This window comes from Amphiura filiformis, chromosome 9 (assembly GCF_039555335.1).
Source record: "Amphiura filiformis chromosome 9, Afil_fr2py, whole genome shotgun sequence".
Taxonomy (NCBI): domain Eukaryota; kingdom Metazoa; phylum Echinodermata; class Ophiuroidea; order Amphilepidida; family Amphiuridae; genus Amphiura; species Amphiura filiformis.
The window spans coordinates 22,490,318-22,516,326 of record NC_092636.1 but is presented as its reverse complement, the minus strand read 5'-3'; the positions used below and the strand labels follow the sequence as shown (position 1 = coordinate 22,516,326).

Below are 26,009 nucleotides of genomic sequence, written 5' to 3'. Positions count from 1 at the left end.
CTATCACTTGCCCACTGTAATCTTTTTGGTCTTTTATACTACAATAACGCTACTATTTGCACTGGGTTGATCGTGATTGGAAATTAATTTCTTTACAATGAAATTTTATAAATAATGAAGAACACAGAATAAAGACATGAAATATCAAGGCCACCCTTACTATACTTACCAGAATACTATTTTCAAAATATGATTTTCTCCTGGGTCTCCTGGGTCTCCTGTGGACCTTATGGTCTTTTTAAATATGTTTCTATAATCTTCTTCTTTTGTTGGTTCTTCTACATGAAATTAAATTACAGTTGTCAAGAGGAATATTGGAATATATTGAATATTTTAAGCCGAAGGCCATAAGGTTTGGTTTGAATGCGAGACAACCAGATATTTTATCCTGTTCTTTTTTACAGCAATACACAAATGGCGAGAACTGTGTAAAGAAGCTGTGTTTATCTACACTATTCCGATGGAAAGAAAATGAAGACATACGACAGTAAATTGTCATAGTATCCATGTTATCTGCCTTCTCCTTTATGGAAGTAAGTATAAAACCAAATGCATCACCCACGTTTCCTTGAACTTTCTGTATAATGAGCTTTATTTACCAAATACTTTGAATAATCAGTCATTGTATTGTATTTTATTTCATTCACCATAAATACATATTTGTTGACACCAACTCGTCATGTGACACTCATCAAGATCAATAACATCAGTTTGACAAAGGCTTAGCGACCGCAAGCCGAAAGCTCACGTAAGTGAACATTTTTGGTGTGAGAACAGTCATAAATTCATCAATACATATTTATCATGTTTATTGCACAAATAGAAAGTTGTGTGATATTCATAAATGCAGAAATGAGAGAAAGTGATAGAGAGAGATACAGAGAAAGATAGAGAGACAAAGTAACACGACAACCTTTAATACTCCCCGTTCAAAATTATGGTTTAGCCGCACGTTAGCGAGTTCCGTCGATTGTATAGCTAGTAGTATATAGGCAAATTGTCAATCTGCTCCGCCGAGCTCTCAAATCAACGAGTGAGCTTTCATTCTCTCTGAGCACGTGGTTAAGTGAAGTAGTGTTCGCAGCGGTGATGAGACACCTCTTTACGTTAACCGTTTTTCGCTGTCTTGTTAGGCTACTCGCCTGCTAGCTGAACAAGCTAATGATTTCTTTGCTTGTATTTTTCAGGCAGTGACGATGGCTGTCTTACATACCTCACGAAAAAGTCGATGGAAGAGAGGTTTATTTTACACGTCTTTTTTATTCAGCACCGTCCATTTCGTCATACTGTACATTTTTGCTTCACAAAGTGTTGTTATTGTTTGTGCGGAAGATGGAAATAGTCAAACAAGTCCAAAACCCATCACAGAATCAATTAAATATAAAGAATGTTGTGAGCCAGAAAGCAGGGAGGATTTTGCTTCTGGCCAAATGGAAATATGCCCTAAGCCTCAGTGTTCTATTGATTATTGTCATAATGGACAAAAGAAAACAACTTCTGACGGACAACAGTCATCCGATACGAAGGATATCTATATAGGCGGATTATTTCCACTATCTTCAACCACGTCGTTTTCCAAAAATGGACGGAGTAACCTGAAAGCGGCGTGTCTAGCATTGGAACATATAAATAACCAGAAGTTTATACCAGGCTACCGTCTTCTTATGTATTACAATGATACGCAGGTATGTTTGAAATTTCAGTTCTTTGCTCATGTTGAATATAGATAGATTCAAGCAAAAAATGTTTTGGATAACTAATGTAGATTAAAATATAATTTCTGCAATCTCAGGTAGCGGTTTTTACCGAGTTTTTATTTTATTGTAATAAACAAACAAAATATAATAATACACATTCATTGTTTGACGAATATGGGTTTGTGGAATTCATATTATAATTTGCTTGTTTCTGTTGTTTGTTTCTGTTGCTGCTCCGTGAAAAGGTGCTAATGATTATAATAGTTTGGATTCCAAGAGTGGAAACGTAACATTATATATTTGAGAGTTATGTGCCTATCAAAATAAGACAACTACTATGTATTCTTAATAGCACTCCTCAAATTCAGGAGCTTGTGATCGTTGCAATTCATAATTTGCTTGCGAAACCAATGATGATTCAAATTAAAACCAATCAGCAATTTACAATAATTTACCATATTAAGCTAGAGATTCAACCGAGGTCCCAGATTTGTAAACAAAGTAAAATGTGCAAAATCATACCATGTAGTGGCCTTGATCGTTTTACAATAACTAGACAATGTCTATTTGAAAGACATCTGTATCACCCATGGGTATTACACAGAAGTTGTCGCTGTATAATTTACGGGTCGCTATGGCATTAAATCTTGAATCTCAGAGATAGAGGATAAAAGAGGAATTATGGTGGAGGTTGCACAAATCTAGTTGGTTAGATATAGACATTGCTATTCATAATTAACTTAGTTACAAAAAACTAATTATGTTCACTTATTGGCCTTGACATGGTCTTGACGTCTTTGTTTTGATATTTTATACAAAACTAACGATATTAAAAATTAAAGTAATGGGAAGTTCTCAAATTCTTACAATTAAAATAGCAGCAACAACATAAAAGAAGAAACTTCTTAAATGGTTCATTTTCATGATTTAAATACGTCGTACATTTATATATTTTAGGTATTTTGCAACATCAGTAATTAGCACTTTTATGATTGCAAATAAATTTTTACCTTTTTGGAGTGATTATACTTCAATTATCAGTATACAATTATTAATGTCAATCAATCAAAGTCGTTTAATGTTATTAATCAATCCATTACAATAATATAAGGTTGAAAACATTGATTACCTTTTAAATAAGTGAACACTGACTACGTCATCTGGATTGAAATTAGCACGCTTTCGATTTTTAGGTCATTTCGTTACGAACAAATTGGTCAAATTAAGATTGTGAAACTCTATCCAGCCCGAGCAATATGTAAGCATCTCGCGAGAGATAGGTCGATATTAGGTGGCATTGGATGAATTGAATACCGCTTGGACTCATCAACTGTTACGATTCGAGATAATCAAACGGTAGTAATTTTTTCATCGTGGTTCATTTCCGCTGGTCAATAACGTGTCAATTGAAGCGGAATCTTGACAACTTAATGGTTCTGTTACTGAAAATATTTCGATATTATTTCAAAGATATCAAAACATTTATATACATTTTATTGCTCGCTATTAAATTAGTCAAACGCAATATTTAACGATAGTTAATATTACACGTAATATTTGGGGTTTTGAAATTTGTTTTTGTGTGTGGAGTACACGTTCAAAGTATCCCCTTTGTACAATGGAAAAAAACACCTGGTAAGTTTTGACTCAAAGTTAGGTAAGCTATAAACAGCTGAAATGTTGACTACATTCTGTTGTGATGTTTTTGTTAATACAACGAATATTTTTATCCAACAGTTGGGCATAGTAGGTCCAACTGTGGGTTAAAATAGTGTTGCAATAGTGTATTTAAAGCAAGCTGTTCATATCTATAACATAAAAATCTACTGTTATGATTCCATAAAATATCAGGTTTAGAAAGCCAGCGCCAATTTTACAAGTTATGGTAATATACACCTTGTACAATGCGAATGTTGAAAACTTATTTGGTAGTCAATATAGATATAGGAACAGGCAACTAACCAATGTTAGTTTTATTTGTTTTAAATATGTGATATTAAGTTTAAAAATATAATGTTATTAAGTTTAAATGAATTTAACGAACATCTTGTCCAGTGAGTTTCTACGGCAAACAATTTAGAAATAAACGTCGCTTAAAATTCATATTAAATATCTTCGCGTTTATCTTCTTTAGAGACAACTAATAATTATTTGTTGCAGAATATGCAGTATTTCATCTTTACTAGCCTTTTGGCTGTGCTTAAATATTTATTTTTCATATCGCTTGGTCGATGTGACAGAATTATTAGAACTTTAAATCTAGAATTTCTAAATCTAGAAATTTATTGATCAGGTTCAAACTGGTATTTGGAATTAGCATCGTGTATGTCAAAAACGAACATTTGTCAGAAATATTAAAATATTAAGATCAAAGTGCAATTATGTACCAGCTTGTTGAAATCCCACTTAAGTATCAAAAAGCAATGAATTATTTTATGAAACTTGTTTACACTCCGACGTAAGTGAATTACATGTTTAAACGTTTTTATACAGTATATAGATATCATTCCAATTCCCGAACGAACCGATTTCAAAATTAAATAAAGACTGGGATTGCAAAATCACTCTTACGCAGTCATGATAGCGTGAAAGTTCTTGCCATCAAGCATGACTTATTGACTCATCGACGCATTTAATTTCAAATTAATGCTCTTATATGCTATTTCTCATTGTTCGGTGCATGCCATATCGTGTAGGTTATTAATACTAGCTTTACATTAAACTATGATGATGAAAAGTCATGATAAAAACGTCTAAGAAGTAAGAACCACTGTGAGAATATTAGTAGGCATGTTTGAACTAAATCTGTATGAGCCATCATGAATCTTTTCCCCGGATCTTTTTAAACGATCTCTAAAATTACAATTGTAATGATTGATTATCAATTAATAATGGAGTTAACAAAATAGAGCTGCTGAAAAGTAAAATTAAATTTAACACTTCTACTGCATTACCAAACAAAGAAGATCATATTAATTCAAATTCGTTGTGAATTAATAGCGGCAGTGGGTGTGAAACATTTTCTATATACCTCGTGTTTTGCCCTTTTCTTTTAATGGAATTTTGTAGAAGTAGTTCACGTAACAAAATCCAGCATTTAATGACTTTATGCATGAATTTGTTCCCATTGTTCAATACTGTTTGTCTGGTTGTGAATAGATTTGGTTGACAGGAATTTAGTAGGCAGCAAATAGATAAATCCACATTGACAAATAGAAACTCAAATGCTTTTTTGTTCTGAAATGTACATCAGCAAAACCTGCCCAAAGTAGCAAATTTTTGATTTACAAGGCAATAGCATTTTTATTTCAAATTTTAAAATTCCTTTATAAATCGTTATAAAAATACGACTAATCTGCTAATAGAACACAGAGTTGGATTCTAAATGGTGTTCACCACCCCAACCACAATCCTGACATTAATGTATAATTCAACAATTATTCCTATACTTGTGCAGGAGCTATTAAACCGTTGTTAATCCCTGATGGATCCACACTTTTACAGTAAGCGTATACACGAACGCCAGCGCACATCCGCGTTACGCGTGAGCGCGTAAAATTCGTCATGTCCGGAATCTGTGTGCGTATCACGCTTACAAGTTAAAAGCTGTAAAGCTGCCCTCGAGAAATAAACCACGCAGACGACGCGGCCGCATAGTCGTTGTTAATCGGTGAAACATGATTGAATCCCTAAATCCTGAACCTAATCCTAATCATAACCCCTATTCCTAACCCTAAAATCGAATCATGACCCTACTCTCTCGGAGTGGCAGTAATAATTCCAAAGTATACGAAACTTGTTCTTTTATGTTCAATGATCATTTAAAACTATTAAATATATAGAGAGCAGATCAGTGTGGTCTTTGTAAAAATCTCTTTTTTTACGGATTTAACAAGTAGTTTACAATGGCGTATCACGGACAGTTGTCTGAGCGAACAAAGATGTACACATTTTTGCAGGCATAAATGGTGGGCATCAATTATATACTATTTAGCCCATCAATTATACACTATTTTAGCCCAAAATAAAAATTAAGAGTTGTGTTTACTAGGTAAATTTTCAATATTACACTAGGGGTTAGGGATTCAGAGATTTTCTTTTGGGGTTGGTTTTAGAGAGGATCAAGTTTTATGGGGTGAGCTAGCAAACCAAATCATTTGAGCAGATCAAAAGGAAGAATATAATATATTAATGGTTTCAACGTTATATTAGATATGAAGAGAAATATTGAGGGAAAAATGAAGAGAAATATTGAATTATAAAGTAATGTTTGCGTGTGAAATACTATTGTATTGATCAAACTGATCAGATCAAATACTTAATCCATGATATGTGGATGCAGTGGCGTACCGTGGCCGCTTCTCCCCCGGGTAAAAGCCCGAAAAGGTTGACCCAAGAACAAAAACAATATAGGCACTAGCGACCTAACAGCATATGAAAATTTGATGTATAGTCCCATTTCTTCCGCCCTTTATTCTTTAATAATTCTTTTTACCGCCTTTTCTTCTTCCGCTGCCTCTTCTTTTTGGCCGCTACCAAAGCCCCCCCCGCCCCCTACGCACATGAGTATGCAGCTTAGTTTAATTAAAATGTAGACAGAATTCAGTCAAAATATTAGCTTAGAGTAAAATAAACATTTCGACGAAAACAAATGGTTTATGATTCCGCTGTTAGTTCCGGAGTAGTCCTAGATATATTAAAATGACTAAAAATCCGCTGACATTTGCGTGTGTTGAAATATAGAGCTTTACTTTAAAATATTAGAGTAATTCCAAACCGTAGCACCGGTTTCTCATCACGATCGAGTTCCAATGGGTTATAATACTCATCGATTGAATTGCTGTTGTCATAAACATTGTATCGCCTGTAGATTCAGATCATGATATGAAATGTTCTGAAATAGGATATGTGATAAGCAAAATTCTTTAGTTCAAATGTGAATGTTTACTTGACAGTCAATTTTACTTATTAATGTTTCATCCGTCTCGTTGGATCCGAGGACTTCATCAGATCTGAACATCTGATCCTTTTTGGCGGGAAACTAGCTTGCGGTTGTGTGTTTTACTCATGAGATCGGCTGCCAAAATTGCGATCTCAGTTAAATTGGGGAGACCTATCGCATGTTCGGGGTTAGACTAGCCGAATACCATATTTTACCATTTTAGCTTCGATATGGCAATTTTTTCCGGCGCTTTCCGCGCATTTGTAGCATAAACTTATTCTGTCACCAAAAGATACTAGATTCACATATTTCAATTTCTTCCAACTTCATTCACCCAAATGTCAAAAAGAAATCTACGTCACGGGTTGTTCAAAATAAATGAACAAATGTAATCTGGTGTTTCAAAACACCGACAATATAATATTACCATAACAGTAAATGTGTCCAAGTATAAGAGCAATTAATACTATAAAGTGTCACATATTATGCCTAACAAAGCTTAGCTTGAAATGGTATGTATCCTCTTAAGCACAGCTCACTTTGTTAATACGCCTTGAGAAAGTTAGGGTGACCACCGTCAAATGAATTTTATTAAGATCTCCTAAGCACTCGTTTGGCTGCCCTGAAGGTACAATTAAATGCTAAAGGTTCTTGTCACAGACAACACAATATGAAGCTGTTTGTAGAGTCGCTTTTGAGGTATACAAAGCCTGTAATAGGCATTCTAATTTCGAAATGTTTAAAGGAAGAATGATCTATGTAATAGTGCTGTTAATATCTAATTACACATGGCGTTGCAAATGTGTAAATAGCATATGTGTAATAAGGCAGCTGTGGCTCGATACACGGGCAGTTTGAAATATGATGATTTGATCCACTTCTCAAAACTACATCACATTGTTTCAAGCTGCATTTCTGTAGGTGTTCAGTTTTATGTTGATTGAGCGCTGCTCGCAAGTTGTCTCAGTCAACGGCTAACATTCTTCATGGGTTGATGTTACATCATGTGTTCCCCAGGGATCCGTGCTTGATCCAGCTTTGTTTTTTGTTATACATTAACGACACCCTAGATAATATCCAATCAAGCATTCGCCTCTTCGGAAATAATAGCATCGTGTGTTTTGTTTGTTTTTTATTATAAAATGCTAGAGTAGACAATAGCCCATGAGGAGTGACATAGGTCAAGAACTTATAGTCCTAGACACATTAATTGAAAAACGACATGGGCCACTCAGTGGTTCACAGCAGCTTAGGAACAAAAAGAATGAAAGGGTACAGTAAAGCATCAAACACATGAAATAAGATACTTACACATAAGTTTTCAATGTGCAGTTTCATGTATCAGCGATCTGTGCGTTGCTTTTGAATATGGTGATATCGTTTCCTTTTCTATGCGTACAATAAACCTGATTTTACACCTGTTTGAATTGGACTACTCTTTAGCGTCATTTGTGACGTCCAATGTCAAAACCAGACACTTTTGGGCAGGATCGTAAATGGAGAAATAGCCAAAAATCTACCCGGTGTGATTTTTCACAATTTGTGTTGGTTGCGAATTTGTGATGTTATTAATATTTAGAATATTGTCTGATAGTTTCAGATCGGAATATAACTGGCATCTTGTATTTTTTGAGACATTTTACAAGGTAATTGCTACTCTCAACATTGTCAATAATATTTTTAAAGGCCGAAATCTCAATTTCCAATTTCATAATACAATAACGATTTGATTGGGGAACAACGGCGTTGTGGAGCAAAATATCTCTATATTTAAGATATGTAAAAACCTCAAAATTGATAACCTGCCCAAAAGTGTCTGGTTTTGACATGTGACGTTACATATATGAATGGGTTTGCGTATATCAATGTTGTTAAACCTGCTCTGGAGAGAACTTTATATTATAACAGTGTAATCATGTAAATTCATATTTCTGACAACTTATCTTGGAATGAGCATGTCAATTTCATCTCTAAGAAAGCCAGAAAAACCATTGGCCTCACCAACTATCCGGCGTTTGCTCTATTTAGCCCTTGTCCAACCAATTCTGGAATATGGCAGCATCACTTTCCATCCATTAAATGTCACATTAACCAACAGGCTCGAGTCCACTCAGAGATTTGCTTGCAGAGTCATTCTCCAATCCTGGAATCTCTCTCATGCAGATCTTCTCTGTAAATGCAATCTCCCTAGCCTGTCTAAGCGTCGTGACATTGCTGCCCTTAGCCATCTTTTTAAGATCCTCAACCACCTCTGCTCTTCTCCCAATCCATTCAAGCCCCACCCCAAGACCACTCTCCGCAATCTCAACAGCCTCTCTCTTGATACACCTTTCCGAAGGCTCACACTCTGCCAAAGGTCTTTTTATCCGTATGTTCCTACCTTGTGGAACTACCTGCCCGAGGATGTTGTCAAAAGCACCTCCCTACCAGCCTTTAAATCTGCTGTTTGTCTCCACCTCGTGTAGTCATTTCGTTTGGTCTCCTTTTATTTCTCCATTCCACCTGTCCTTGTCCTAATTATGTTTTTTATTTTGTTTTTGTTTTTGATGTAATGGGCATCCCTTTAATTTAGTGATTTCACTATTGGGTTTGTCCTGGCTTTCTAGCCTATTGTTATAAATAAATAAAATTAAAAAAATTGCTTCTTAATTACGCTCATATACAAAGAGCGTGTTTGTCTAAATAATGGCCGCCTCAAAGTTCTGATCTTTAAAAGCAGACGATATTCTGTCACAAAGGTGGACACTTATACACGCCGTGGGTAACGAGAAATGTGTGCATGCTGATAATCATTGCCATTAAAAATGGTAAAGCAGACACATTTAAAAAGCTCAATGCGTCAAGTTTTAGATATCTCTAATACTTAAGATCGTTGGCCGGTCGTACGCTTGGGCGTAGGAGTTAAAGTGTTTACCCTTAGGTATTCTTAAATCGTTTATATCACTCGTCGTTTATTCTTTAGAACAACCAATAACTTGAATAGGTATTTTGTGCACTTAGAACATTTGTAGAAAACAATTACCGTTATTATAGTATGATATTAGTGAAACAGAATAAACAATATTCATTTCAATGGCAGGCTCAGAATTATTTGATGTTGTTGCCTTCGTAATGATAGCTTCGTATAAAAAATATAAATATAATGGTAACCCACAGTTGTAGCAATACGCGTACTCGCATATTAGTTACTGATGGTGTGTCAAATTATGCTTGGTTTAAACTGAGGCGTGAGTAAGATGTTTTGTATGTAGGGTGTGTGAGGGATGATTGCAGAAAATCTACCTTTCCAAAAAGACAAATCTTCGAAGGCTTATATATTATTTACTATTTAGTACAGTCAAAAAGGGGTCTTGACAACAAAAGTAAGCAAAAAAGTATAAGCAGAGGCATGCAATGTCCCGCTTTAAACTAATGAGAAGAAATTGACAGGAGTCAAGGGAACCAAACTCGTCAACACCCCACCCTCTTCTGTAGCTACCTACTACGTCATGTAACTTGATTGTAACATTTTGAAAAGGGTCCATCTAACGTTTAATTTATCACCGACGCAACCGCATCTAAACAAGCACAATATCGATATAAGCGTATTTGACACGGGACCAGTCCTCTCTATGTATTAAAATTGGAAAAGCGGGTGAATCGTAATGTTAAAGTGATAAAATATATCTTTTCGGGTGTAATCTTAATTCATTGTACATCCTAAAACTGAAAGGCTTTAAATAATAATCGAATAATCCAAAGTAATTGTTAAGTTATTTTAAAGGTACCTAATTCGTTTATGCTTTGATTTGAGTATGCATAGATCGTCGATGAATTTCTCCGGACTAAGGTATAAACAATGGTTAAAGATTAATCTCATGTCGCTATAAAAATTGCATTATTTTGAAGCCGGAAGTTAATGTCACCTATTCACTCAGTTGGAATTTACCTGAACCCAAACTTTCACATTATAATGCCGTAAGTTAATGCCAAATACCTGGAAAATCCACGAAATTCTCATAAACTTAATTCTATAGTAGTTTTATGAAGGATATTATATTGACGTTCTGTAATGGTTGATTTAAATATGTCTGTGCTCTAATTACCCAAGAACAAAATTAGAAAAGTGACTTTTGAATAACTGTCGCCACCGCAAGAGGTTAAGATTAGGGTCAGGTTTTAGGGTAAGACTGAGATCACGTATCTCTTGTCTGCTGCATTTAATCTGGCAGAGGAAGTGTTTAAATTGTGTTCAAAATGTTATCAATACTTAAGATTGATTTTAGGGTTAGAATAAAGGTTAGGACGTAGAGTTAGATTTGAAGTTAGGATTATATAAGTATATTAGATTAGAGTTAAGACTATGGTTTAGCTGGAACTATTGTGATAATTAGCTAAGGGTTAGAATCATGGATGGGTGACGATCACTTTTTCAAATTTGCTACGGAATTTCTTTGCAGTATAACTTTAATTTCTTTAATTAAGAAGTTGTCAATATTGGTAGAAAGGTCGCGTGGCATGATATTTTAATATCATTAAAATGCTTTCGATAAAAGCACAAAAAGCATATCGTGGGATATAGCCCATGAGAAGGTAAAGATATTGATGAAACGTCTATTTGGCAGACATCAGTACTTTTATTTATTTGCAATCGCTAACCTGTAATGTAGTGTCGGCTTCGCCGACAAAGTTTGATTGAAATGCACTAAAAGGAATGTTAATAATGAAAATATGTTGGGATAAATAAAAAATCTTTGTTTGATGTCTTAATCTTTCGATCTCTCTTACTGCTTTTTGCACAAATCGGCATATCGGAAATAGTTTATCGGTACGAAATAAAAAGGAACGGAAAAACACAGAAAACACCTAATTTGAGCTCGAGGTCAATTGTATATAAAAAAAACCAAGATATGTTATACATGGTGTTTACATTTCTTTACGATTATGGAAAATTTATTATTGTATCTATCAAAGACAGTGATGTAAAAGTTCATCTTAGTTACAAGTTACGAAAATACACTGGAAAATGCCAACGTACTTCAGTGCCCACGTGTACTTGAGACATGGTACATACTGACGTATTTCCTTAAATTTATTTAAGATTAAAACGATCATTTCAATCATCCTATGAAAACTTCAGCTACTAAATAAAGTAAATAAAACCATAAATACTAGTCGTCTCATTCGTTTTAGCATAACCAGACGATATCTATTGAAGGACATCTGTATCACCCGTGGGTATTAGACAGAAGTTTTCGCTGTATAATTTACGTGTCGGTATGACATTAAGGGGGTACTACACCCCTCGATAAATGTGTGTCTATTTTTGCATTTTTCTCAAAAACTAATAACACAGTGGTAACAAAAGTTATGTATATTATAAGGGCAAGGCATCAATTACTACACTGGAATTTCAGTGACCCAAGACGAGCGGTTTGTTATTTATGATCAGAAATAAGGTACCGCTAGGATGTACCTCGTTTCCTATCATATATACTGAACCGCTTGTCTTAATTCACTGAAATTTCAGTGTAGTAATTGGATTCCTTGCCCCAATAATATACATAACTTTTGTTACCAGTGTGTAATTATTTTTGGGAAAATGCAAAAATAGTCACAAATTTACCACATGGGTGTAGTACCCCTTTAAGTCTTGAATCTCAGAGATAGAGGATTGAGGGATATAAGAGGAACAATGGTGGAACGGAATCCAGAAGAAGCAGCGACGTACGTTTTCAGAGAGGGTAAAGGCGGGCAAGGTCATTTTCAAGAGGGGGACACTTTTACGAAAATTGTCAAAAAAGGTCTAAAATCATAAATATCAGGGCGGCCAGCATCTCACGGGCCAAGGGCTAAGCAATATTTCTCACAGGGGAACAATTGCCCCTTGCCTCTTGGCTATGCTACTGAGAGGAATAGACATTGACAGTGTTACAAAAAATCAATAATGTTCACTGTTATGTCATTGACATTTTGCTTTGGATATTTGGTTAAAACTATTACAATAATGTAAAAGCATTGGCTCACAGTCAAAATTATCACAAATGTCACAAAAAGTTTGTTTGGGCATATCTGGTTTGGGGTTAATTTTTACAGATTAAATGAATGATTCTAGTCTCATGATTTCAAATAAACGTTTATAAATTTTTTGAGATGTTGACGAAGGTAGAATCGGTAAATGAAATTACTAAATAAAATCATTACAGTATGATGTATTTAATTTTAATAAAAATAAACATTGACTACAAAATTATTCAAATAAATAATAGGTGGCATTGGATGAATTGAATAACGTTTGGACTCATCAACTGTAACGATTGGAGATAATAAATTGGTAATAATTGTTTCATCGTGTTTCATTTCCGCTTGGGAATAAAGCGTCAATTGAGGTGGAGTCGTGACAACTTGACAGTTCTGGTTACTATCAATCCACAGTTGTTTGATGTGATCATTTATTAATTTTTTAACAAAACATTATTATAATGTTCCATTATAGACCAGAATAGTACCAACAGCTATCACACTAATAAACGGTATATACACATGTATTTTGTAGCAATTTTAACAAAGATTTTCGTATCTGTATCAAATTATTATTATCTTTTTCTGCATTTTTGTGGTAATTCTAATTCTATAAACTGTACATTTGTGTGTAAATTGAGGGCGCTATTTACATATATCATTCTTATTTAAATTGCCAAATAATATGAGTTATACCTTACATTTCATAACAAAAGTTTTTTTGAAAATTCCCTTGTCATTTGTTAGTCTGTTTGCTGATATTCTAATAAAAGTTTACAAGTGTCAACCCCTTGTAAAGACGCAAACAAGGTTTCAAATATATAGCGCCATCATTGTTCAATTTTTCTTTAAAATGACCCTGTTTTACATACCATCAAACAACCGTGAATCATTTCGATATTATTATAATAATATCAAATTATTTACATTTTATTGCTGACTACTACGTAAAAATCAGGCAAACGTAATGTTTCATTTTATATAACTCATACAAAGTTTCTTTACATTTGATTGGCCAATTACTATTGATTATTTCTGCTATTTTTAGGCGCCAGCTATTGCACTCCGCGCGAGTGCAATAGTCATTTTTGCATTGCACTGACGCGGAGCTACTACAGCAACGCTGACAGACGCGAGAGCGTATAGCGCGAGGTTTCCACGTCGACTCGCCAATTATAGATGCGCATGTGAGGTGCGGGTGTTGTTTCTAAAATAAATATAAATTTAGATTTATTAAAATTTATTTAGCTTTCCTGGTGATTTATGAAATTAAGTGGAAGAAAGGGACTTATTTTATATGAGTTGTATAAAAAAAAAAAGCCTCGTTGAATGGAACAGTCCATATTTCACCTCATGGAAATAATCTTACCATTGAACTCATTAACATTCAATATTTGTATACTGATAACCTAGTTATTCTACGTCTGATATTGTTAACCGATCACGTACTTTCCCAGACGATACTCAGTATTGCAGGTAATATTTGAAGTTTCGGAAAGGCATTTAATTTAGAGTGCACTTGAACATCCTCTTTTATACAAAGTATAAAATCACCAGGCAATTTTGACTCAACATTGGACAAGCTATAAAAAACTCAAATGTTGGGTAAAATCTGTTTTGTTGTTTTCTATGAAACGAGTGTTGTTTTGTTTTCTGTTTTTTTTTTCCCAACAGTTAAATTGGTCATAGTTGCAGTAGCCCGAATTTAGTTTAAAATAGTTATATTTAGTGTTGTGACAGTGTAATTACAGCTAGCTTTTCATTTTTTAAATACAAAAACCCTTCTATTGTGGTTCAATAAAAGTGTCATGTCTAGCAAGCCAGCACCTTTAAGCATATTTAAGATGAAGGTACGTTTAGAATCTCTTCGTACGTTTAGAATTGATTGTACTTCTAACTGAGATTATGATACTATAAGTACCTTACATAAAACAATGACAAGCAAATGTTTAAAATTTCTTTGGCAGCCAATGTATAGGTATTGGAGCATGCAAATCACCAATGTTATTTTCATTTATTTTAAATATATGATATTACTTTTAAAAATACCTGGCGATATTCTCAAAAGGTGATAACGTTAAACAATGTTACCAAAATATTTATCTTCTTCTGTGCGTATCTGCGACAGATTTAATTTAGTAGCTCGACATTAGATCCGAACTTTGCAAACATCTCTAGAGTACATATATATGTACCTAGTGCAGATAAAAGTGTCTCTGAAAGAACTGTACCGTCAGAAATATAATTGCGAATTATTTTAGTGCCACAACGAAACGGATCGGCATACTATAATGTGATTGCGTGATAAAGAAGCCACAACGAAACTGAGCGGCATTATATGTTATTGCGTGATAACGCAGCCACTACAAAACGAAGCGGCATTATATGTTATTGCGTGATATAGAAGCCACTACGAAACGAAGCGGCATTATATGTTATTGCGTGATATAGAAGCCACTACGAAACGAAGCGGCATTATATGTTATTGCGTGATAACGCAGCCACTACGAAACGAAGCGGCATTATATGTTATTGCGTGATATAGAAGCCACTACGAAACGAAGCGGCATTATATGTTATTGCGTGATAACGCAGCCACTACGAAACGAAGCGGCATTATATGTTATTGCGTGATATAGAAGCCACTACGAAACGAAGCGGCATTATATGTTATTGCGTGATAAAGAAGCCACTACGAAACGAAGCGGCATTATATGTTATTGCGTGATAACGCAGCCACTACGAAACGAAGCGGCATTATATGTTATTGCGTGATATAGAAGCCACTACGAAACGAAGCGGCATTATATGTTATTGCGTGATAACGCAGCCACTACGAAACGAAGCGGCATTATATGTTATTGCGTGATATAGAAGCCACTACGAAACGAAGCGGCATTATATGTTATTGCGTGATAAAGAAGCCACTACGAAACGAAGCGGCATTATATGTTATTGCGTGATAAAGAAGCCACTACGAAACGAAGCGGCATTATATGTTATTGCGTGATAACGTAGCCACTACGAAACGAAGCGGCATTATATGTTATTGTGTGATATAGAAGCTACTACGAAACGAAGCGGCATTATATGTTATTGCGTGATAAAGAAGCCACTACGAAACGAAGCGGCATTATTATATTATTGCGTGATAACGCAGCCACTACGAAACGAAGCGGCATTATATGTTATTGCGTGATATAGCAGCCACTACGAAACGAAGCGGCATTATATGTTATTGCGTGATATAGAAGCCACTACGAAACGAAGCGGCATTATATGTTATTGCGTGATATAGAAGCCACTACGAAAGGAAGCGGCATTATATGTTATTGCGTGATATAGAAGCCACTACGAAACGAAGCGGCATTATATGTTATTGCGTGATATAGAAGCCACTACGAAACGGAGCGGCATTATATGTTATTGCGTGATATAGAAGCCACTACGAAACGGAGCGGCATACTATATGTTATTGCGTGATAAAGCAGCCACTACGAAACGGAGCGGCATTATATGTTATTGCGTGATATAGAAACCACTACGAAACGGAGCGGCATACTATATGTTATTGCGTGATAAAGCAGCCACTTCGAAACGGAGCGGCATTATATGTTATTGCGTGATAACGCAGCCACTACGAAACGAAGCGGCATTATATGTTATTGTGTGATATAGAAGCCACTACGAAACGAAGCGGCATTATATGTTATTGCGTGATATAGAAGCCACTACGAAACGGAGCGGCATTATATGTTATTGCGTGATATAGAAGCCACTACGAAACGGAGCGGCATTATATGTCATTGCGTGATAAAGCAGCTATACCACACAATTTGGAAAATTAATCCCCCCTCTGTTCTGGGATTTTGACAATCACACCTCATTGAATCATAAATAATGTGCGCGCATTTTCAACCCTCCATGCCTAATACAACTGAATGTCAAGTACTTGATACTTCCGGTACAGGTTATGGAATGCTGTATTCATTCAATCCGTGAACAAGATTAAAAATGAACTGCCATAGAACCAGTTTTTCATGGTATTTTAAGTGCTTTGTAATTTAAGATTAAGGACATTTTATTTTTCAATATTTGTATATTTTTTTATAACTTTGTATCTCTGTGTATTTTAATATGAAAAGAGGGCCCCAGTGGAAAGCAGTGCTTTGTTCACTGATCTGGGCTACCCTCTATAAAGATGCCGTTAATAAAAACAAAAACAAAAACCAAACAGTCAATATTCAAAATTCAGACAACAAAAAAGTATGAAAGCTGTCTTATTTTACATGCATAAATTATTCAATCTTATTTGGTTCTGGAATTACAGTACTAAAAAAGACAATTTCCGACGGTAAAGTTCTTTCAGATATATCATTTACAGTTTTATCTTGCAAATAAACACCTTTTGAGAATACCGCCAATCATGCCTAAAATTCATTGTAGATCCAATTAAATTCAGTTACAATTTAAATTAGATATCTTCCCTTTTATCATCTCTACGGAGAAATGTAAATTGTTGACATGAGATTCTGTACTCAAGTGCATAGAATAGACAGTATTTCATCTTTGGTAGCATGTGATACTACCTGTAGTGGGTGCCATTTGGATTTATTTCAATATTAATTTTACACATCGCTTGGTCGATATTTTATCTATAAATTCGAATTTGATGATCAGGTTGAAACTGGTATTTGGAATAAGCAAATATGTATCTATAAAAGTGCAATTATGTACCAGCATGTTTTGAAGTCCCAATTAAGTATCAAACAAACAATGAATATTTATGAAACTTATTTACCCGTCGCGTGAATTAAATATTTAGGTGTTGTTTTATATTTAGATATCATCTCATTTGGGAACAGATTTCTATATTTTAATAAAGACCGAGACTGCTAAATCACTCTTACGCAGTCATGATACCGTGAAAGTTCTTGCCATCATGCATGACTTATTGACTTACTGCCGCATTTAATTTCAAATTGCTCTTATATGCTATTCCGCATTGTTTAGTGCATGTAATATTGCGTAGATTTATTTTTAATGCAAGCTTTACATGATGATAAAGAGTTATTAAAATCTGAAAAAAGAACCACTATGAAGATATTAGGGATGTTTGAAAATAATTCATATGGGCGATCACGAATCTTTAACAATCTTGGAAATACAAATTTTGAATGATTGATTTTCAAATAATATCTGCGCAGCTAACAAGTAAAGCTGTTGCGAAATTCAAGTAAAATTCGATTTAACACTTCTATACATGACCAAACAAAGAGGATTGTATTAATTTCAAATTCATTGTGAATTAATGGCGGCAGCGGGTGTGAAATATTGTCTACTTTATGCTTTGCCCTTTTCTTTTAGATGTTATTTAGAATCCGGCATTTAATGACTTTGTGCATGGACTCGTCCACATTACATGCTATTTTTACCATAGTTGGTTGACAGGAATTGAGTAGCCAGCAAATAGAACCAAATTGGAAGTGGAAAAATTATTTCATTCATCTTATTATTGTTATTGTTGTTGTGGTTATTACGGTAAGTGCAGTATTAATTTATTTTTCCAAGATATCAAAGATTTAAATCACTCATTTTCCATATCATTGTGGTTTGATATACGCTTCGAGAAAGGACTCGGGTTCGATTCCTAGCTTAGCCTCATTTTGCTTTTTATTTTTTGACGCGATCTGATTTCATTCATTTGTATTATAAACACGCCCATTTATAAACAAACACTTAAGAAACCCATTTACTACCGTTAAAATACAAAGGGTAAACGGAAGCATGTCTAGTGTCCCCAGCAAACACAAAACGTTTTCGACATCATTCGCAAAAGGTTATAAAAGGTTGCCAGAAAACGTTTAAATGTCGGGTTATATAAAGGGTATATTAAGAGTATAAAACGTTTTTATAAACTTAAAAAACATTTTTTGATAATCTACTGCGCAGCAAACAAAAACATTTTACAGAAAACGTTTAAATGTCGGGTTATATAAAGGGTATAAAACGTTTTAATAACATTCTAAAAACATTCTTGAAAACTTGATACAAAACATTCTAAACAAAATGTTATTTTGGGGTTGAAAAAATATTTTGCGAAAAACGTTTGCCCACAATATTTTCAATAACGTTTTAAAAACGTTTTCATGACCTTTATATAACCCGACATTTAAATGTTATTAAAAGGTTTTGAAAAAACATTTTAAGAACATTTCTGTGTTTGCTGGGTTCAAATATTTTAACATAATGTTATTTAAGTATTGACACAATATTTGGCAAAAATGTTTGCAAAATAGTTTACAATAACGTTTTTTGAAAACATTTAAAAATATTGTTGTAGTGTGTTTTCATACAAAACGTTTTAAAACGTTATCATGACCTTTATATAACCCGACATTTTAATGTTATTAAAACGTTTTTACCTAAACCAAAAGCCAAAATATAACTTATTTAAAACGTTTTTAAAACGTTTTTGTGTTTGCTGGGGTCATGACTTCAATGTGGAACATGAATAGATGAGACTCAAAGTAGCAGCTATCAGTTACCAGCTTTTATTTAATAAATGCTAAAGCGTGTTTCTTTATACAAATGTATAGAGGCCCTGCATTCTTTTATCTATTGGCTCCAAACAAAGAATTTGAACCTGAACCAACCTATTTGATCGTAGTGCAGGGTTATGTGGGTGAGACGAACTGTCACGGTAGATTGCAATCATGCTTTTGTTGAATGCATTTGAGTAGTTCACCATATTTACGGGATGATACGTCACATGCAAGGCCTCTATTGTACATTTTGCAGATGAAGTGAAATATTGAGACGTACTATAATAGGTCTAGAGATTTAAAATATTAGCCTATTTACTAAACTTATAGTGACCTTAAACATCTCCTTGACATTCTAAATGTCTTATCGCGATGTAATATTTCTTAGGGACAGCTCGGTGAACTATATCGTCAAATAATTATGACAATAACACAGTGGAATGACGTAATAGCGTGTGAGCTAGTGTTGTATTGATCAAATGCTTAAACCATTTCATTCTGATATGGGTATGTTTATCTAAGGATACAGACAAGTTTAATTTAAATATTGGTAGGGAATTCAGTATATTTAAAGTCAAATTATTAGCTTAGAGTAAAACAAACATTTCACCTAAAACAAAATTGTCTAGCAATGCTCTGTTAGTTCCGGGGTAATCCCGGTTATAATAAAATGACATACAAATCCGCTGCCATTTGCGTGTGTTGAAATATAGAGCTTAACGTTAGGGTATTAAAGTAATTCCAAACCGTAGCGCTGGTTTCTCATCACGATCGAGTTCCAATGGGTTATACTACTCATTGATTGAATTGTTGTTGTGATCATAAACATTGTATCGCCTGAAGATTCAAATCATGATATAAAATGTTGTGAAAGAGAAGTGGAAACTGTGATAAGCAAATTTCATTTGCTCGGTGCTCCATATCTTGAAGAAACTATAACGTTTTATTGCTAAATGATTTTAAATTGCTCAATTTTGGCCGACCTAGTTCATACGTATTTTCTAATAATAAACACGGTACAATCACATATTAATATGGAATGAAAACGTTATGAAATGATAATACACTATGTCTTGTGCAAGCAATGTAAGAACATTTAATAATGTGTTTTGTATAATAGGTTTATATACTGCGCCAATAAAGTATCCTTACACTTGGAAAAATAATCACAATTTCCAAACTGAACAATATTGGGGTAAATTTGTTTTTTTAATAGATGCACTATCAAATTCTGCACATTATGACACCACATTGAATCCAATGTGACTTCAAGAAGCAAAGTTACAAGTATTTGATTAGACGAAGGTCCAGTTTTAAAAGTGACAAACTGGCCTATTCAAAACTCCACAGACGAGACATCTGGTTTGAGAGTGGTGAATGGCTAACTTATGCGTTTGGCTTTAATTTAAAACAAAAGGAACAAAAAGAAAACTGAAACAAAAGAACTGACAAATAAAATGAAAGTTATGAAAATATAGAGAAGTAAAACTGAAATAAAACTGCTTTAAATCACGCTTCATTTCAGAAACTGCGTTGTCTCTTTGTTTTGCTTGTTGGAATCTTTTTGCGCCTTGTATAGGCCAGTTTATCATTTTTAAAACTGGACCCTCGTCTATTCAATTGCTTGTAACTTTACTTCTAGAGGTCACATTGGATTCAATGTGATGTCATAATGTGCAGGATTAGATAGTGCATCTATTAAAGAAAATTTACTCCAATATTGTTCAGTTTTGAATTCGTGATTATTTTTAAGTGTAAGGATACTTTATTGGCGCAGTATATTTTGAATTGATCTCCTCAGACTTTAAATAAAACTGTCCACGCAATGTTTATCGAACGTGATTGACATTCATAGAAAAATAAACATTAGCAAAGGGTTCTGTTACTATTATTACGCTGGTGTTTTGTAATAAATGAAAAAACTTGATTCCTCACAAATCTCAGCCTCTACAAGAAGTACCACATTTTGTTTTTATTTCCACGATTATAATCCAGGGTTGTATCTAGCTTGTGAGAAAATTTTGTTTTAATATCTGTTTCCATTTGTTGTAGGTAGAGTAAAAATGGAATCAGGGGCGCGGAAATGGTAAAAATCTGTACATAATTGTATCTACAAAGAAAATATAAGTAGACCAAACTGAACTGAACTAAACTGAACATGCACTGAAGTTTGGAGAAGTAACCTAGTATTCTGGTAATGTCAAAACGCCAATGTTGCACACTGTGCTTATCAAAGCCCAGCATTGAATGGTGTACATCCTCTTAAGCACAGCTCACATTGATAGCACGCCTTGAGAAACGTTTTCCATTTAAAAGTCACAGTGACCACTGTCAAATAAATTTCATTACATTTATAAGCACTCGTTCGACTGCCCTTAAGGTATATCATTTAAAGGATCGCCTTTCTTTTTGTGCAATAATGTTAAAGGTTCTTGTAACAGGAAACATACGAACAACTCAATGTGAAGGAATTGGTCGATTCGCTATTGAGGTATACAAAGCCTCTACGTTTATTGCATTCAATGTGTTTAAAGGAAAGAAAAAGAATGGAATCCGGTATTGTAGCTCAATAAAAATGACATATGACTGCGTCTTTTACATAACAATCCATTTGTTTAATATTTGAAGGGGTGGGTGTAATATAGTCCTAACCCTCCCCCTTTTTTCGGTGCACTGTTATTGGTTTCAAATCAGTTGCAGTTAAAACATATAGATTGGACAACTACTTAATCCATTTTTATAAAAAGTAATCCTTATATTGTACTTATTAAAATAATGTGTAATTTTTCACCAATATGAACTTATTGGCATGATTACAGCTATGTTATGTTCCCTGTTTTTTTTTTTAAAAGAAATTTGGGTTAGCACTATATTGCTACCGACTTTAAACCTGGGGTCCTAGATTTTATATGAACAACAATTTTGATTTGGAATCACTGAGAATGTGTTTCTTACATCAACAACGACTAGATTCGATATTGTTTTCAAAGAAATATCCATCTCATAAGTAGTTCTAGAAACTAGTGTGGAATTCTTGGGGGCAAAAAGGTCCTAACCCACTAATTTACAAGTGACCGGTTTGTGTGTAAAAATTGTACGAATGATTTCAACAAAACAGTTAGTCTATTGAAGAAATCCTATACTTTATGCTTGTATACTTTACTTATGGAAATTCTCATGTACTTGGTCAAAAAACAACTTATCGCGAAACCAGGAACATGCGTTTTAGGTGGGTTAGGACTTTATTACACCCACCCCTTCATTTGTAAAATGATTTAGTTATCATGATAAATATAAAGAATTATTATTATAAGTATTTTATTCACTCGATAATATTAGAAAGATAATTCTGTATCTGTAATTGTATTGTATATATTAACCCGACATAATGCCACAAACTTGCGAGCCGTTCAGTGTTATAAGAAGTAAAGTCGATGCGGTACGGTGATAGAGAAGCGAGTATTATAATGCTAACAACACCTAACTCACTTTTTAAAAGGTTGTAGAAAACTTGCATTAGCAGTGTCAAAAGTTAAGACAGATCCTCAAGTGTTGTAGCTCAAATATTGCAATTTCAGCTCGGTTAGCCGATACTGCTTCGTATAAGCCCCAAATTGCAGATTTGCTGCTTGCTGCAGCTAGTGCATGATTAAATTCCTTGACGGTTTCTTCTAGATTATAGCTAATATGTATGGTCATATCCTTTGGTTTTCTTCAAGACACTATGATCCAAATGCTCTCATTTTCAATGGCACAGTCCCTTAATCTCTATTTAACCTCACAGCTCAACTTTTAACCATGCCAGCGTTAACGAACTCTGTCCTGAAAGATGATGATGTGTGAACCCATAATGAGAATACGCCTAAAAGAAGCTGCGAAAACAGGCATTAGATGCTTCGAATCATGAAAATAAATAATAGCAATGTCAATATTATTTTGTATAAATTACGGCTATATTTGGAATCATAAAATCAAATAAAACGTAATGAAATGATAATTCAAGCACCAATTATGTTTTTCTGCTCGAACAATTATGGCAAAGTGAATATTTATAAAACTGTCAGCTATTTTTGGAATCACGAAGTGTATACTTGTGAAGAACACTGCATTTTTGAAATTAATAATGTATTACTTTTTTCCTTTTGGCTAGAATCATGGTAAATTAATTTTTATATTAGATTATGTATTTTTGAAAACCATTAAGTGTTACTTAGGGGAACATGTATAATGCAAGAGACTCACATTTATAAACCGTAATAAAAGTACTGTGAATAATCACAAAACATTATGGTGTTAGAAATCAAGAAGTGAAATACAATTAAATATGTCAATAACAAAGCTATATTCAAGGTTACGCAATAACAGAATCATGTGCTTTATTTCCTTTTCATTATCATTTTCATTATCTGCATATTGAACAGTCTGTTAATATGGATGCATTTATATTCCACCAAGGTCATGTTTATAAGAAATCACCTAACTGATGTAGCACTGTCTCAAAGGGAAAGCTATAAAGAATTATATAAAGGTAAATACATTAATATTTCATATAATCATGCTCCAATGGCTGGTCTATTTCATTTAGGTCTTGTTGACAAAGTGCATTTAACTACTGCATCTTTCGATGATAACGAACTCACAAACCTAATGCTATAAGAGTATTTGAGTACTTAATGAAATGAATACTATACAAATAATTGTATTAAGATGCATTCTCTTTTATTCATAGTCGGAATAATAAAGAAAATGTGACTTTACAATTATTATTAGCTGAATATGGATAGAAAGAGTCGAGCCAGGTATACCAACTTGGTGTGGGGAACAAGACAAAGACAAGATAGAAACTAATGCAAAATGTAAACTAAAATGGTGTACACTGTTACTGCACTAGTAAAAATCCAAATTCACAGGGATAGTAGACAAAGTTAACAAAAATACAACCGACGTTTCGAGCAGATAAACTACCATTCCTCAGGGACAAACAACAAAAATATATATACAGCAAAGAATTGAATGTAGTTACAACTGATTAGCAAGCACAAAAATAATCAAATTATTGCAAATAATGAAATCAAGGTAGCAAGCAAAATATCAATATATACATTTGTCTGCTCGAAACGTCGGTTGTATTTTTGTTAACTTTGTCTACTATCCCTGTGGTTTTGGATTTTTACTAGTGCAGCAACAGTGTACACCATTCTGGTTTACCTATTGCATTGTTTTTATCTTGTCGTTGTCTTGTTCCCCACACCAACTTGGTATACATGGCTCGAATCTTTCTATTTTTATATATTCTAGGTATCCTCTTGTATCATCCTTCGATCCTTGGTGTGTTTTTGTACCTCGTCCGTTGGAGGCACCATTACCTACTTTGAACATGGATACATTTGCCGAAACATGGTGAAAGTATCGTCTTAACATGGTGAAAGTATCTCTGGAAAGCAATCAATAATTTAAAATTAGATTTTTTGGTAATTTTGTTTCGTAATTTGTGTTGTCCTTTGTCATTAAATTGTACAAAACGATGGAAGTGTTCAAACTTAACCGTATAAATATATCCAAATGAATCATAAAATCACGAAATACACATAATCAAACATAATATAAGTCAGCATAGTTACCCACACGCTCATTTATATAAAACTTACTAGTAACTAAATTTCCTTGTGCACACGTAACACTAAAACATAATCAATCATTATTATGGGCATATCTGCAGGTCGACTTATTATGCCTTAATTGTATTAATTTACTCTTAACTTGCATTTAGGTAGGTATTTATAACCCCTCTCTTGTCAATCTGTGAGTTTTAAGATAATGTTTATATAATAATCTCAACATTTAAATTGATATTGAATAGAATTAATTTAACTCTGACAATGAGATTTTTTTATCTGGTAACAAAAGTGTCCAATTCAAGCGATGTCGTTTTATTTTTTTGCAATAATGTTTCCACTCAATAAATTAATATGAAATGTAATGCAATGTAATGTGAATTATAAAAGCGTATAACTCTGCCTAAAAAGACGCTCTAAGCGCTTCTATTGACTAGCATTATCTTAATAATGGGTGATAACTTGGCATTGTAATAATTGTTATGAATTTTTAATATGTTTAAGGGGAAAAGCGCTTTGTCCTGAGGTAGTTTTCATGTCTTCAGAAGATCTCAAAAAATGTTTGATTAGATTACTAAGGTTACTGGTGTTTAAAAGTCGCTGTAACAATATCAAATTAATTAAAAGGCACATTGTTAAGAATTTCACAATCATCACTGTCTTATTGTCACTTGTGTCAAACATTTCACAAAACTCAATGAATTAGCGTTGATATACAGGTGAGTATTTAAAGGAACGTGTGAGAACTTGAGTGTTAAACTTAACTTGAGTGTTTTAATCACATGCATTAAAATACGCGTGAACAAATTGAGAAGATGTGATTTAATGTGTACTTATACAGCCTTACTGTATAAGCGCTTGATATGCTATGATTGCTTACATGTTTGTTTTGTTTTTAATTGCTTAGGTGCAACAAGTGTTTTGAATGTGCAGTTTAATATACAAGCAATTTGCCCGTTGCTTTTGAATATGGTGATATCGTTTTAATCAGTGCGAACACAATAAACCTGATTTAATTACACACCTGCTTGAATTGGATTACACCATACTGCAGTTTCTGTTCATTTTCCTATACATAATACACAGTACTCTCACCATTGACGCGTGACCTCTGCAAACAGTGTATATGTTATAGGTATATGGGCATTGCCTAGTTAACGTCACTGTGTGAAAAATAACCGGTCAATATCTAAAGTACTCTCTGAAATTC

General features: G+C 33.9%; 1 protein-coding gene across 1 annotated transcript in view; it reads left to right on the top strand.

Moving 5' to 3' along the window:
* LOC140160016 (gamma-aminobutyric acid type B receptor subunit 2-like) overlaps window positions 1-26,009 on the top strand; it is a 176,161-nt gene that overhangs the window by 21,827 nt on the left and 128,325 nt on the right. The window contains 2 exon segments of the mRNA XM_072183284.1: window positions 405-533; window positions 1,188-1,685. Of these exon segments, the coding sequence (XP_072039385.1) occupies window positions 507-533; window positions 1,188-1,685 (525 nt within the window). The 5' untranslated portion in view covers window positions 405-506.